At 42.2% G+C, this 14,273-nt stretch overlaps 1 protein-coding gene across 1 annotated transcript in view; it reads right to left on the bottom strand.

The window, feature by feature from the left end:
• LOC143892273 (uncharacterized) overlaps positions 1–14,273 on the bottom strand; it is a 79,996-nt gene that overhangs the window by 44,059 nt on the left and 21,664 nt on the right. The window contains exons 5-9 of the mRNA XM_077396766.1: positions 2,868–2,930; positions 2,586–2,707; positions 1,438–1,631; positions 1,166–1,305; positions 667–954 (exon numbers count right to left, since the gene is read on the bottom strand). Coding sequence (XP_077252881.1) covers positions 667–954; positions 1,166–1,305; positions 1,438–1,631; positions 2,586–2,707; positions 2,868–2,930 — 807 coding nt within the window. The remainder of the gene's footprint in view (positions 1–666; positions 955–1,165; positions 1,306–1,437; positions 1,632–2,585; positions 2,708–2,867; positions 2,931–14,273) is intronic.

Raw genomic sequence — 14,273 nt, 5'->3', positions numbered from 1 at the left:
TAGAGTTCATGGGGGTTTCCTTACAAAAACAGCTTCATTTTTATGAAATTTAAATTCAATAAAGTTGTACATGAAAATCACCTCTCCTATGAGAAAATATTCTCATGCTTCAGGGTGTCGAGAAATAAGATTGGTTTGGAGTTTTTTCTTAACAAGGTTGGTTTGGAGTGTTTTCTTAACAAAATGGATGTGTCATGTGCACCATTCTGTGGATGGTCCCACAAGTGTGTGTATCCGGAAAAATATAAAAATTATAAACAAATCAAATAAAATAATAATTATTTATTTTTTATTCAAATCAATTAATTTAAAGAAAAACTACCATCATTGTCATAATACGAATTGTTTGCTAACAAACTTTAACAAATTAGTCATCCATTTCCCATCCAAGCACATGCATGTTGGATAATAATCTTAAAAATAATAAAACACAAGTTCAAATCAATTCTCAAAATCTCAAACATCAAATGACAAATATCGATTAACAAAAAATGGTAAGTTGGTGTTGTTGTTATCCCCATTGTCGCCATCTCCCTTTCCAATATAAGTAATGCTCGGCATATGTGTTCCCCAAAGAAGGTGGAAAAAAAGAGATTATGTAGAAATGTTAATATTTATATGAATATTCATTTTGTACATCAAGTTTTTAAGTGTGTTGAGAAGCACCTTATCGACTGTAGAAGGATCAGATCGTTCCTTTGCCTTCCTGCAACGGCTTTCAAAATCACTAATGAGTTTCATAGCTTCAGGTGAGCTTAAAAAGGAAGCATTCTCCAACTCCCATGTAGCATGCTCATTACCAAGACCATTCCATTTCACAAACCATTCATAACGGCAATTTGTAAAATCACCGCAATGCCCAACAAAGTACTTATCAGCCTGCCTTGGGGATATCAATAATCTTTTCTGCAAAAGACGTTGAGGAAGAGTCCACTCCAGTTTCCAAGTTAGGGCCTGTAAAAATCTTAAAATTGCAAGAACGATTAATATGAGAAAGTTCCAAATTACAGCCTACACAAAACTTGATGTACACCAACGATTGATAAGACAAATATTATTCAAGCAAACGATGCATTTCCAATTCTTTCATGAATGCACAGCACAGCTAAGTAAAAACACAAGATGATAAAAGTATGATGAAACTCAATGTCAGGAGGTAAGTGACCTTGTCTCTCTGATGCCTCCTATTGAATTTAGCAATGAGCGTAGGTGCTTCATGAAGAAGTTGATTCTCTGGAACCCAACGGTTATGCACGTGAGCAAGGCCCCTGTATTTAACCAAATATTGCTTCTCTTTCTGCACTCCTAAAACCACATTACCTAGTCACCATTAGCAAGACCACCTCTAAATATCAACATATCAGTTAACAGAAAAAGGTATGACACCAAGTCCAAGAACCAATCCATAGATGACATAAATTGTACAGGCATTCTTACCTTTGTGATCTGACACCTCGGCTTCTCTAAGATCCCAAATGGATTCCACTCCTTCAGACACTGAATGGACACCACATTCTATTTTCTTCTTAGCACACCAAAGACAGTACCAAACCCCAGGTGGAACATCTTTTAGAGGAGGATCAAGACAAGTGAGATGATAGCTCCTCCTACAGCCTTTGCCATCACAGCACCTGAAATAGTATAAAATACAAAATTTTCCAAATTTTGTATGGTATGAGGCATCTACTCCCACTATAAGTATAACAATAAAAGTTTAAAAAAAAAAGAAATGGGAGAAAATCTAACTGATAAGATGAAACTTTCCCGACTTATTTCCTCGACTAATCGGCCCTCGAACACAGTTCACAATCTTGTAACAACCAAATTTGGAGGCTTGCTAGAAGCTCTCTGAACCATAGTTATCAAAACATGACTCAGCAAAAAAAGGGGACGGCTAAAATTTGAGTTTAATACGGTATTGGTTAAAAACGTAGTCAAAAAAAGGGAAACACCAGAAAATGAGTTTAAAATTTTGCCATTTACAAAATATGGTGAGGGTAAAATTGGAAAGTTGGTCAAAAAAACGTGTTTAAAATGTTTAAAACGCGTTTTAGTATTAAACAGCACACCAATAAAACGCGTTTTTTTCAAAAAAAAAAAAAAACCACCGTGTAAAACGGAGTTTTGCTAACTAGTAACTATGCTCTGAAAAGGTTCTTCGAGTAAAATCCAGAATTTTCAAGTGCAGTAAAATTACATCGTACAACTTTTAGAGTATTCAAGCATGAGTGTGTAATTATAAAAAAACCGCACTTTCAATAATCGGCAATCTTCAATGGAGTTATTAAAATAAATCCAGAATTCCAAGCTGGAAAACATGCTAAAATAGATTTTCTATTCACGTTTTTTTATAAGAACAATAGTCATAAAGAAAGCCACTTGCCATCTAAAAGCAATAAACCAAACTAAATACAGGAAAATGGTTGAAGAACTCAACAAAAAAAGGTGAACAATTTATAGAAAGCTAGTATTAATCAAATTAACAACTTCCATTCCAAACTTTTCCCGATGATATCAGTTCTCAAAGCTAAAGATATTTAATTTGAATCAAGAAAAGAAAAAGGAAATGGACTAGGGTTACCCACAACAGCTTTCCACCAAGCTTGCATTTGATACATGCATTATGGTCAGAATCCATTTGATTTTCCAAAGAGGAATCCTTTGATTGGGCACTATTGCTGCACTCTTTTCCATGGCTCTCTCTATCCTAATATAACGCATTAAAGAAACAATGGTATAATCAATTTCCATATATTATACCAAATCAAGTTAAAATATCAAAGGAAGAACCAAAAGAAACGGTAACAAAGCCAGGAATCAACTGATATTACATGAATGCTTAAGGCAAGCCAACTACCAAATATTACCTCTTCGGAGGATTTGGGATGCCTACTGCAATATGTGAAGTTGTTAGGCCTCACATCCATAACCTGAAAATTTATAGAAGAACCTCGTTAAAGAGCATTAAAAAAAAGAATTGATTAAATAAGCAAAGATTGTAAAACTATTTCACCGTCTTCATGAAATTTTTCTAAAGGATTCATTTAGCCGACCCCAACTACTTTGGGACAAAGGCTTTGTTGAGTTGAGTTGAGACTGTATAAGTATTGGAGTTATTAGGAAAAAATTCCAAGCCAACAACTTAAGCAATTGTCAAAATCAAAACAAAACTTTTCATTTTCTGCCAACTCTTCTCTTGAATCAAGGTCTAGATTTTCTTCCCACCCTATCCTTGTGTAAGCAGTTGTTAAAATCTCATCTTTTTTAGGAGTTCTTAGCATGGCCGCTTGCTCAGAAACTTCCTTAAGTAGTAGCTAAACCATAATAACATTATCCCACAGAATTCCATGATTAAAAGAAATTTTCAAAAAAGGTTTGTCCATAGAAATTGGATGAAAAGTAAAGTGGTTAAAACATAGTTGCCAAGGTGGGAAACGGATATGGGAAGCGAAACAGACGGAGACGAGAAACACAAGAAAAAAATTAGAGGGGAAAGGAGAAACAGGAAACAATAAAAAAATCATATGAGAAACATCTTAGGAAACACATTAGAGAAACGTTAATGAAAACGCATGTGAAACACAAGGAAAACATGAAATTTATGGTTTTGTAGATTTAAATTTTGTTAAGTTTAAATTTCTATTTGGATATTTCTTCTTTAGTTTTTATTACGATATACGCTGTTGTTTTTCTTTTTAATATCTATTCCACAAATTTTTTGTATTATTTTTTTAAAGTGATTTTAGTAAGTTTCACACATATTTTCCACACGTTTCACATACGTTTTCTACAGGTTTTCCATACGTTTCTCATGTGTTTCATATAAGTTTCTTATATGTTTCTCGAGCATTTCGGAAACAAGTTTCACGCCTTTTGGGGAAACGAGTTTCCCACCTTTCCGAAACGCGTTTTAGGGGAAACTTGCTTCCCACCTGCCTAAGGAGTTTCCGGCTACTATGGGTTAAACCATTAACAGTAAAACTAACAAGATTATAACCCAGAGACAATCGAGTGATTCCGTGGCAGCGTGGCAGCCAAACATAACGAAGCAAACTTAACAGTACGTAACTCAATCTTACGCCACATGGAAGTTACCCTCCCAGACAGTACAAATAAACCTAGCCTAGTTGTAACAGCCAACACAGGGGAGCTATAAATCTTCATGTGAAATAAAAGATAAAAAAAGACCAAACTATGCCCCCAAAACCCAATTAACATGCTTGAATCACTATATCACCAAGATGAATGAAAAATATAGGTCCGACGAGGTTGCTAAATAGAACATAGGTTCTGGATCTCCTTCCTCACTGGTAGGACTCCCCATCGGGGGTGCAGAAGGGGGTAGCAGCGTCCGCATAAATACCTCAAAGGAGGGATCATACGTCGTCGGACTTGGGCTCCGGTGGGTGTTAACCGCCTGAGAGCGGTTGGTAGCGTATGGTAGTGCATCTCCCTCTTGGGTTGTTTCCTCTCTGTTGGTGACTCTAGAATCTGCCATTTCTCTTCCTTCTCCTGCCTCTTCTCCTTCATTCTCCCCTTCTTCCTCCCTTCTTTCGTCTTCGTCGGTGGAATCTCTTTCTGAGTCAGAGTGTGAATCTTCTACCGTGTACACTTGCGGTTCATCGTTCTCCGTTTCGGTATCTGTCTCGTATGCCTGTTCGCCCTCTTCCTCTTCTTCTGTTTCTTCCTCTGATGTAGACGGCGTGAGGGGTCTGCACATTGTGTAGTTCGAAAGTTAGGGATTTTTGCAAGTTGGCAGAATGGAGGAGTACACAAAGAATATGCGCTCTAGTGGGTCGGAGTCGAACAGGCCTCCTGTTCAATCAGCTCTTCGATATCGCCACTATATCGACTGGAAGTCCTCAGATGTCCGGTGGCAAATTAAAAAAAGCAGACGAGAGGAGAGGCTTCTCAGAGTGCTGGAAAAAAGAAAAGCAAATAACATGGGTGACTGGCGATGCACTAAGTGTAAATTTGTAAACTTCAGAAGAAGGCCCGAATGTCTCAAATGTAAGAAGGTGTGGTCGGGTTTTGATTTCAACTTCCCAGTTGGTTTCCAACGACCAGTTCCGCCTAGCTCATCCAGAAAAGTTGCGATGCAGACCTTCCGGACTTCGGAGCCAAAGCGCTTGGGGGGGACCCCCTGTAGGAGACTGTCAAAGTTAGTAGGGTCGCCGCCGGCTGTGGAGGTGGATGGAGTCGGAATGGAGCAGCTTGAAAAGGTGGCCAAGTGCCCGGAGGAAATTTGGGCTGAATCTATCGAGCTGAGGTCTAGATTTGATTTACAAAGGACTTTTTGGGGTAAAATTAAACCTGACGCTCTACCGGATTTATCGGTGTTAAGAAAATGGTTAGGGGAAGTATCGAGAACTTCAGCTGATTTTGAGATTTTTCCGATAGCCCCTGGGGAGTTTGCTATAACCTCCTCTCCGGACGCCTCCTTCGTCGATTGCAGACTTAGATGGATTGACGCTAAGGATAGCCCTTTTGAAGAGGTTCGAGATTGGAAGGATAAGTTCTCCGGGAACTTCTCGTCTGACTGGTGGTCGGTTGTTGGGGTCCCTACTCATGCATGGATGGTGGAAAACTTTAGAAAAATTGGTTGTCGCATTGGAAGGGTCTTAGCCACAGATGAATCCTGTGTTGAAGGTGCTGGATATGAGTCAGCGAACATTCTTCTTATGACTTCTTCATTATCTCCTGAGTTTGTGAAACTCCCGATTTATATTGATGAGGTTGTGTTTTGGGTGACGGCGTCCCGAAGTTCTAAATGTCCCGATGTTCTCACTGCCCGTCAATCAGCAAATCTCAAGCTGTCCTGGGCTGCCTCTCCATGGAATTCCGACAATGTTCGATCGGAGAAGACGACGGTGCAAGATAGCAGGAATACGGCAGAGGGACTATTGGACGTGTCTTCTTATTCTCACCTACCCTCTTACGTGTCTCATGCAGATAGTGTTGGCGTGTTCAGCTCAGAGAAGGTGGCGGGTGTAAGGCACGTCGCGTCTGGTATGACGTGCCAGGGAGACGTGGCGAAGGGGAGCAGTTTGCCCAGCCGGTGGAACGTCTTTTTGTCTGGACCAAATTCCCAAGTTCATCTCTCCCCTTTAATTCAAATAAAGCCCTCCTACCCATTGGATCGGGGTCTTAAGCCGCGGTGGGCCCCTCCTATTCTGAATAAAGCAGTGGGCCTAGGTGCTAAAGAGAATATTGGGCTTTCTCCTTTTAACTCTGGCTCTCGGATTGTGGGCCAGATTGATGGGCTTTCTCCTTTTAACTCTGGCGGTCAGATTGTGGGCCAGATTGATGGGTGTTCTGCTCATGACCCAAGCCCATTTTCTCCTCTTATTCAGTTCTCGAATGTTGTCGAGTCCCTTCAGCTTTCGAAGTCCCGTAAGTTTTTTCCTGACTCTGATAGGGTGGACGGAAAATCTAGTCTGGTGGTAAACTTAGATGAGGTGTTTTCTGAAATGAATTATGAAGAGAATCTTTTGGGAGGGCAAACAGAGGGTTCCAGGAACCGTCAGGAGGGCTGTTTGGCAATCGATGAGGCGGTTTTCTCTCACACTACCCCCGGAAATACTGTGTCAATCCTTCCACACCCTGGTGCGGCTAAAAGGGCCTGGGTCAATGTTTCAGGAGAAGGTTCTAGCACAAAGGGGGTGGAGTCCTGTGCGTATGGTATAGTTGATATCCGATCTAATCAGCAGATGCAGGGTCCCCCTCAAGCTACTAAGGGGCAGCCTCCGTTGGCGGCTGATTCTAGTCTGGATTGTATGGATCCTTGTGACGACCTTGTGGAAGATAGCCTAGCGCTAGTATTAAGGGTGGAAGAAGATATTCGTCCTATATCCTGGGTCGATCCTAAATCAGAGATTCTAGAGATTTTTGTGAATCACATCATATCTACCAGCAGAGTATTGGGATTGACATATTCCGGACCAGAAGATCAACTTCGTGCTATGTTTAAAGTGGCGGAGCTTCGAGAATTGGACCATCGATCTCTCTCGGATCCGTCAAGTATTGAAGGAGTACGGAAGATGTTACGGGAATTATCCAAGCTAAAATCCGATGTCTCCTACGTTAAAGCTCCAGATGTGTCGAAAGCGACTCGTAATCCGCGGATCAGGAGTAGAAATTGCTCCAGGGGAAGTGCTCAGCGATCGCCCAGTTGTAAATGAAGATTCTCTCTTGGAATGTTAACGGATTGGGGTCTTTGGAAAAAAAAGCACAGGTCAAGGAAATAGTTAAAAAGAACAAACCAGATTTAGTTTGTATTCAAGAAACAAAAATGGGGGAAGTCAGCAGTGCTCTGATCATGAGTTTAGGTGGAAATTCCGATTGGGAGTGGATTTTTTTGGCATCCGAAGGTGCTGCCGGAGGTATTTTGGTCATGTGGGATCAATCAAAATGGGAGATCCAGGATTCTTGGGTAGGCCAGTTTTCCGTCTCACTAGTTCTGAGACAGCTGGGTAATAAAGAAGTGGTTACCTTCTCGGGCGTTTATGGTCCAACAGAGGGGTCGGCCAAGAGACAGTTGTGGGAGGAACTCACCCTGGTTAGGAGTAAATGGGGGCACCCGTGGTGTCTAGGGGGAGATTTCAATGAAATTAGAAGAGTCAAAGAAAGGCTGGGGTGTCGCAGATCATCCCAAAATATGTCTGAGTTCTCGGATTTTATTGCTGATAATGAACTGATTGATATCCCTCTTATGGGGGCTAAATTCACTTGGTCCAGGAGCTCCAGCAAGAGTCGACTAGATCGATTTTTGTTTTGCTCTGGATGGCTTTCATTGTTCCCGGAGGTGTGTCAGAAAGCGATTGTGCATTCTGTTTCTGACCATTGCCCTCTGTTGTTGGATCCAAGATTAGAGTCCTGGGGTCCGGTTCCCTTCAGATTTGAGCTAGCCTGGTTAGAAATCCCTAACATGGTAGAGAGATTGGGGGGGTGGTGGGAATCATACAACGTGGAAGGCGCCTCAGATTGGATTATAGGAGCGAAACTCCGTCATGTTAAAAAACAACTTAAAGAGTGGAATTCTCTCCGTCTAGAGGCTCTTCAGGAGCGCAATATTTGGCTCTCAGCACGCATCCGAGAAATATCTATGGCTGATGAGGAAAGTCATGCTACAGAAGATGACTTGTCGGAACTGGGTAAACTAAAAGAGGAACATAAAGGCTGCATACTTCAGGCAGAGATCTCATGGAGGCAGAGGTCCCGCGTTCTTTGGTTAAAGGAAGGTGATAAAAATACGGCCTATTTTCATAATATGGCCAGTGCCAGGCGTCGAAACAATAGAATCGAGGTATTAGAAGTGGATGGATCCCTATCTTATAGCAAAGAGAAGATTACATTGGAAATCCTAGATTTCTATAAGCAATTATATTCTGCAGATGATATAGTGCGGCCGAGGCTCGACGAGGCGGTTTTCAATTCTCTTGATGATGTTAGTTCTATGGGGATGGAAAGCCCGTTCTCAGAGGAGGAGGTGGAGAAGGGGGTTTTCTCGATATGCCGTGATAAAGCTCCGGGGCCAGATGGATTCTGTCTCGCTTTCTTTCAGTCCTGCTGGGAGTATGTGAAGGGCGACATAATGGCTTTTTTTCGAGCTTTCCACGCAGGCATGGTGCTGGATCGCGGCACAGGTGCAACGTTTATTGCTCTAATCCCAAAAACCAAAGGAGCAGTGAGAGTGTCGGAGTTTCGTCCTATTAGCTTGGTTGGATGTCTGTATAAGCTCTTGTCGAAAGTTCTGTCGGAACGGTTAAAGAGGGTTCTTCCTTCTCTCATTTCAGAGAATCAATGTGCTTTTGTAGCCCAGAGACAAATATTAGATTGTGCACTAGTGGCCAACGAAATGGTGGATTGGATGGCACGATCGGGTGAGCAAGGAGTAATTTGTAAGCTGGATATGGAGAAAGCATATGACAGGGTCGATTGGCAGTGTTTAGACTATCTTCTTCAAAGAATGGGCTTCGGTGAGAAGTGGAGAGGGTGGATCCGAAGTTGTTTATCTTCAGCATATTTTTCCGTCCTCATTAATGGCTCTGCTAAAGGATTCTTCAAATCGTCCCGAGGCTTGCGTCAAGGGGATCCTTTATCTCCCTTTCTCTTCGTTATTGTTGCGGAAGCCCTTAGCGTGTTATTAAAGAAAGGACAAGTGGAGGGGCTGATTTCCGGGGTTAAATGTGGTGTCAATGGAGTCGAAGTTTCGCATTTGCAGTTTGCGGATGATACTCTCCTTTTTAGCTCTCCCTTGCCCTTAAAGATTCTTAATCTTAAGGCTATTCTTAGGTGCTTTGAATTAGTGACTGGGCTCCGATCGAATTTCTCTAAATCCAGACTTTATGCGGTGCATCTAAGCGAGGAAGGGGCCTCTCGACTCGCCAGTATTATGGGGTGCTCGTTGGATAGTCTGCCGGCATCTTATCTGGGCTTGCCTTTAGGTATAGGGAGACCTCCTAAAGAGGCTTGGGTTCCTATTGTGGAACGTATCGAACGCCGTCTTGATACTTGGAAAAGGAAATTGGTATCTAAAGGAGGGAGATTAACTTTGATCAAGGCCGTTTTGGCCAACATTCCCATCTATCAGTTATCCTTATGTAAATGCCCTGTGTCTGTGATCAAGCGTATAGAACAAATTCAGCGCAGATTTCTGTGGGGGGGATCTGATAAGAAGCGGGTTCTGGCCTTAGTGAGATGGGAAGAGGTGTGTAAGTCAACCAAAGGCGGAGGCCTCGGAATTAGAAGGATAAAACAGGTAAATCAAGCACTGATGGGAAAATGGTTGTGGCGGTTTGGCGAAGAAAAAAACAGATTGTGGGTCAACGTCATCTCAGGGAAATATGGGGCTGATTCAGGGGAGTGGGTATCTCTCAACAGTTTCAACAAACCTGGAGTGACACTATGGCGTGATATCAGATGCATTATCCCTCAATTTGATCTCGGAATTAGATTCCGGGTGTATTCCGGTGACAGAATTTCTTTTTGGCTCTCAAAATGGTGCTCGAGCTCCCCATTAAAAGATTTATTCCCGGACCTTTTCTTAGTCGCGGCGGATAAGTCAGCTTTAGTGAAAGTGTGCTATGAGCGCTCTGTGAGTAAAGTTACCTGGAGCCCACTCTTTCGTCGGAACTTCTTTGATCGTGAGATGCCATCGGTGATAAGCTTATTTCAGTTGCTGGAGCAGAATTATATTAGTTCATCAGGGGATGACAGAAGATTGTGGAGATTTACCTCGTCAGGAGGGTTCTCGGTCAACTCTTTCTATCACAGTTTGGTGCCGTCTGAGGTTAATGCTCTGGAAGCAAAGGTGTGGCACATCAAGGCTCCACCACGAGTATGTCTATTTGCCTGGTCTGCGTTAAAAAATCGGATCCAAACGGTGGATTTTCTGCGGAAGCGTCATATGTTAATAATTGACCATTGCGCTCTGTGTATTGCGTCTGGGGAATCGGTAGACCACATTTTCATTCACTGTCGAGTAGCTCGGGAAGTATGGGGGAAAATTTTGGACAGATTTGGAATACATTGGGTCTTTCCATCCTCTCTGCAAGACTTATTTGAAGGCTGGTATTGTTCACCTTGGGGTAAAAAAGGCAAGCGCCTGTGGAGGCTCTCTCTGTTGGCTTTTCTATGGGTCATCTGGGTCGAACGGAACTCTCGCCTGTTTGAGGGAAAGGCTAAATCTGCCCACTTCTTATTTATTAAGGTCATTGCCCTCTCTATATCTTGGGCGCGAGCCCTCCCTTTATTTCGCTTCATTTCGGCGTTTGACCTGTGGGAAGGATGGAGAGTTGTTTGTAACAGTCATGAAAATGTGCCGGTTCCGCAACAGATATGGTGCTCTCCTCCTGCAGGTAACCTCAAATTAAACTTTGATGGCTCAAGTTTAGGCAACCCTGGGTTGGCAGGAATCGGAGGAGTCTTGAGAGATTGTCATGGTGCGGTACTCAAGGCTTTTTCGGGTCCAATTGGCATAGCAGACTCGAATGAAGCGGAGGTAAAAGCAGCGCATCGAGGCATCCTGATCCTGAGTGAGGCCAGGGGCCTCTCAGTAAGGTGTATTGTGGAGGGCGACTCTTTGAACGTTATAAGATGGCTGAGGGGCCCAAGGGGCCCTCCGTGGCGATTTCTTCACTTATTTGACGAGATGAAAGACGTATTACAAGGCATGCAGGTCTCTTTTCAGCATGTGAGGAGAAGTGCCAATGCTGTAGCTGATAAGTTGGCAAAGGAGGGAGTATCGAAGCAGGATTTAGATCTTTTCGACTTTCTTCCTCCTTAATCCTATTTGTATTTCCCGGGTCAGGTTCTGTCCCTAGGGAGTTTTATTTTCCTCATGTATGTTTTTGGGGGACCCCCTCAGTCTTCTATTAATATATCTTCGCCAATATTCAAAAAAAAATGAATGATAAATATACTAGGAAAGAATTGCCAAATAACACTCGCTTACCTTGCACTAGTACGAAGATATAGCAAAAGATCCCTTTCATTGCAACTTAATAGAAAACAAATCCTATGAATTAGGGAGCTCACCCAGTTACAACTCTCAAGAGGAATTTTCCTTTTTTTTTCTCTGACTAAAAGACAGATAGAAATGGTTAAGCATTATCACTCAAGAGAACACTTATTGGCACCAAAGGTCAGGGTAACAGGGATCATGAAGGTGGTTGCAGCATTGGCATCTCCATACATCAGAAAAAGCAAGATGCAAGAAAAATTGTAGTGTATGGATTGAAATCAGAATAGATGATCTAGATGGCAAAAAGAAGCTTAAGGCATTCGCTTCCTTAGGTCTGTAGACTTCTACTCGTGCGTCCTTGAGTCAGTAGCAAAAATTTAGTCGGGGTCCAAACACTACAGTCAATGACTTTGTTGTCAAACAATTCGCATCCTCCAAGCGTGTTGAGTAGTGTTTGTTGCCCTCTTGATCTTCATATAATGTTCATGGGCTATCGTCTTACGGAATCAATTCTTATGGATGATGGCTGCTTTCTGAATCATTAAGTACCATGAACGAGTCATGTACTGTTAAAATTCTCTTGATTGTCGCTTGACGTCGAGTACTTTTCGCACTATCAATCTTCGCACGCAAGTCTGAATCTGGATGGAAGAAGTGACTTTTCTTCTGTACACTTGCTTGGCCAGTAACATTCGCCAAGTTTTATGGATCCTTAGACAAGCAGATAGTTTCATCGCACGAGCTTTGGTATTATTGGCTTTCTCCTGTCCAAGGTTTTAAATTTCGACCAAAATCCGAAATTTTGGGTTTCGGTCGAGAACGAAATCGAAACTGGGTTAAATCGAAACGTTACAAAATTTCGATCAAAATATCGTTTTCCAGAAATTTCGGGCAAAAATTTAAGGGATAAGACCAAAAAAATCAATTTTTTATTCATTATTTAATATTATCCCGAATTTCGCTGAAATTTTGGACGGGATAAAATATGACGTTATCGGATTTCGTTCGAAATTTCGAAATTTCAGTTTCGGTGAGGAACGAAATGCATTCCGAAACCGAAATTTAAAACCTTGCTCTTGTCACATCGTTCGAGCTTGTAGCACTTTGCATTCTTACAAAATCTTCAAAACAAACTTCACCAAAAATAGATCTCTCATTCACACCAACGAATGACAGGCGGTTTTCCCATTACGCGCTATTTTTGCTTCAATGTTAGCCACCACTCTAGACACGCCCGACCAAAGTTGCCTTTGTAATACATTTGGTCATCGGCTGGATTATGCTTCCATAAATAAGTCTCCAACACCTCTACCCAATCAAGACATTCAGTCTCATTAACTCTATAAAATTCAGATATGTCTCTAATTCTCAGTGTATTGATTACGATCCATGGGTTGGGGTCTTTCTGTCATATTCATGTTAGCTCAAGTAGCCATTCAAAATTAGGCTTGGATTCCAAATTGATGTGAATACATGCATAATAACAAATTGATGTGAATCTATGACAGCCAACAGAAAGAGAGAGAAAGAATACATAATTGAGATCAAGAACAAGAAAGATTAAGATTAGGAACAATCAACATCAAGAAATGATAAGAAGATCAAGATCAAGAAAGTGGGGTAATCAGAATGGAAAATGGGAGCGGTTTATGAACCCAACAAGGAAGATGAAGAAAGAAAATGGAATAGGGAGGGAAAAGAGAGATGAGACTATAAAGAAAGCAACATGATAAAAAAAAGATGGGAGATGGAGAAAAGGATGTAAGAAGTGATATGGATAAAAGGGGTGTCAATTTATATTCCCAACCGAGATGGAATGAGGAGATGAGAGGAGAAAGACAAGATGAAAGAAACAAAGATACTTTAGGGGCAGAAACTGACATGATATGAAGCATCACACATCAGAAAAGGAATCACACAACAAGTCGTGGCTAATATAGACTTCAGATTCACAAAGTGCTTAGTGTCGACAAGGGCGTCGACGTTATCAGGTTGGGAGTGCCATGAGGACGCAATTGGAATTAAAACCAGGAAATACACTCGTCTCATTGCGTATTAGAAAGTATGTCATTACAAGACGTTTACTGGACACTCCTGTCTAAGCGGGGTGGTTGCCTCCACTCCTTAGGGGGGTTGGCTTCTCGTGACATGCTAACCTACGCCCAGCAAGCAATGGGTCGAAACCTTTAGTTGTGTGCTGAAGAGTTGTGCAAGGACTCTTGCTTGTGTGTGAGGCATAGTGAGAAATGGACTTGGAGATTGTAGGCAGGCATAGCGAGAAATCAGCTTGGAGCTTATAGGCATACCCTAATGGAGCTTTGGGTGCGGACTGTGATTTTTCCATAAGGATACTCCAGTTTCTTGGGTCAAAGATGGGGGCCAAAGACTACAGTCTCTTGGGTCTAAGGGGTCAAAGACAGTTCATGCTGGGTTGCATTGCGCATACGAATCAGTGCCCCAGCACTGCGGTATGTCTTGTGGGTAGACCAATTTATAGGTCTTCAATGAGTTTGTGACAGGGTGGCTACAGTCGCCCTTGCAAGATGCAGGTCCTGTCGATTAGTCCATGGTGTATGCTTGCCCCATAGATGACCAAGCCTCTGAGTTTGGCAGATAGAAGTACTTTGGTCAGGTAGTTCTGCTTCCGGTGCCAGAGGATCAGGGTGGGATAGAAGGGTAGTTGGAGAAGTAGTCGGTGGCCGCCAAGATGTACTAATGTTGCTTTGTGGACTTTGGCAGTCGACCCAGGATCTTCGGCTTGGGGTTCTTCCCTTGTCCAAGCAAACTGCACCTATTGAAAGGAAGCCAT

The sequence above is a fragment of the Tasmannia lanceolata genome, unplaced genomic scaffold, assembly GCF_043159265.1.
Source record: "Tasmannia lanceolata isolate RefF3 unplaced genomic scaffold, GAP_Taslan_0.1 ptg000015l, whole genome shotgun sequence".
Classification (NCBI taxonomy): domain Eukaryota; kingdom Viridiplantae; phylum Streptophyta; class Magnoliopsida; order Canellales; family Winteraceae; genus Tasmannia; species Tasmannia lanceolata.
Note: the sequence above shows the minus strand (reverse complement) of the source record. Positions and strands in the feature narration are given on the sequence as shown.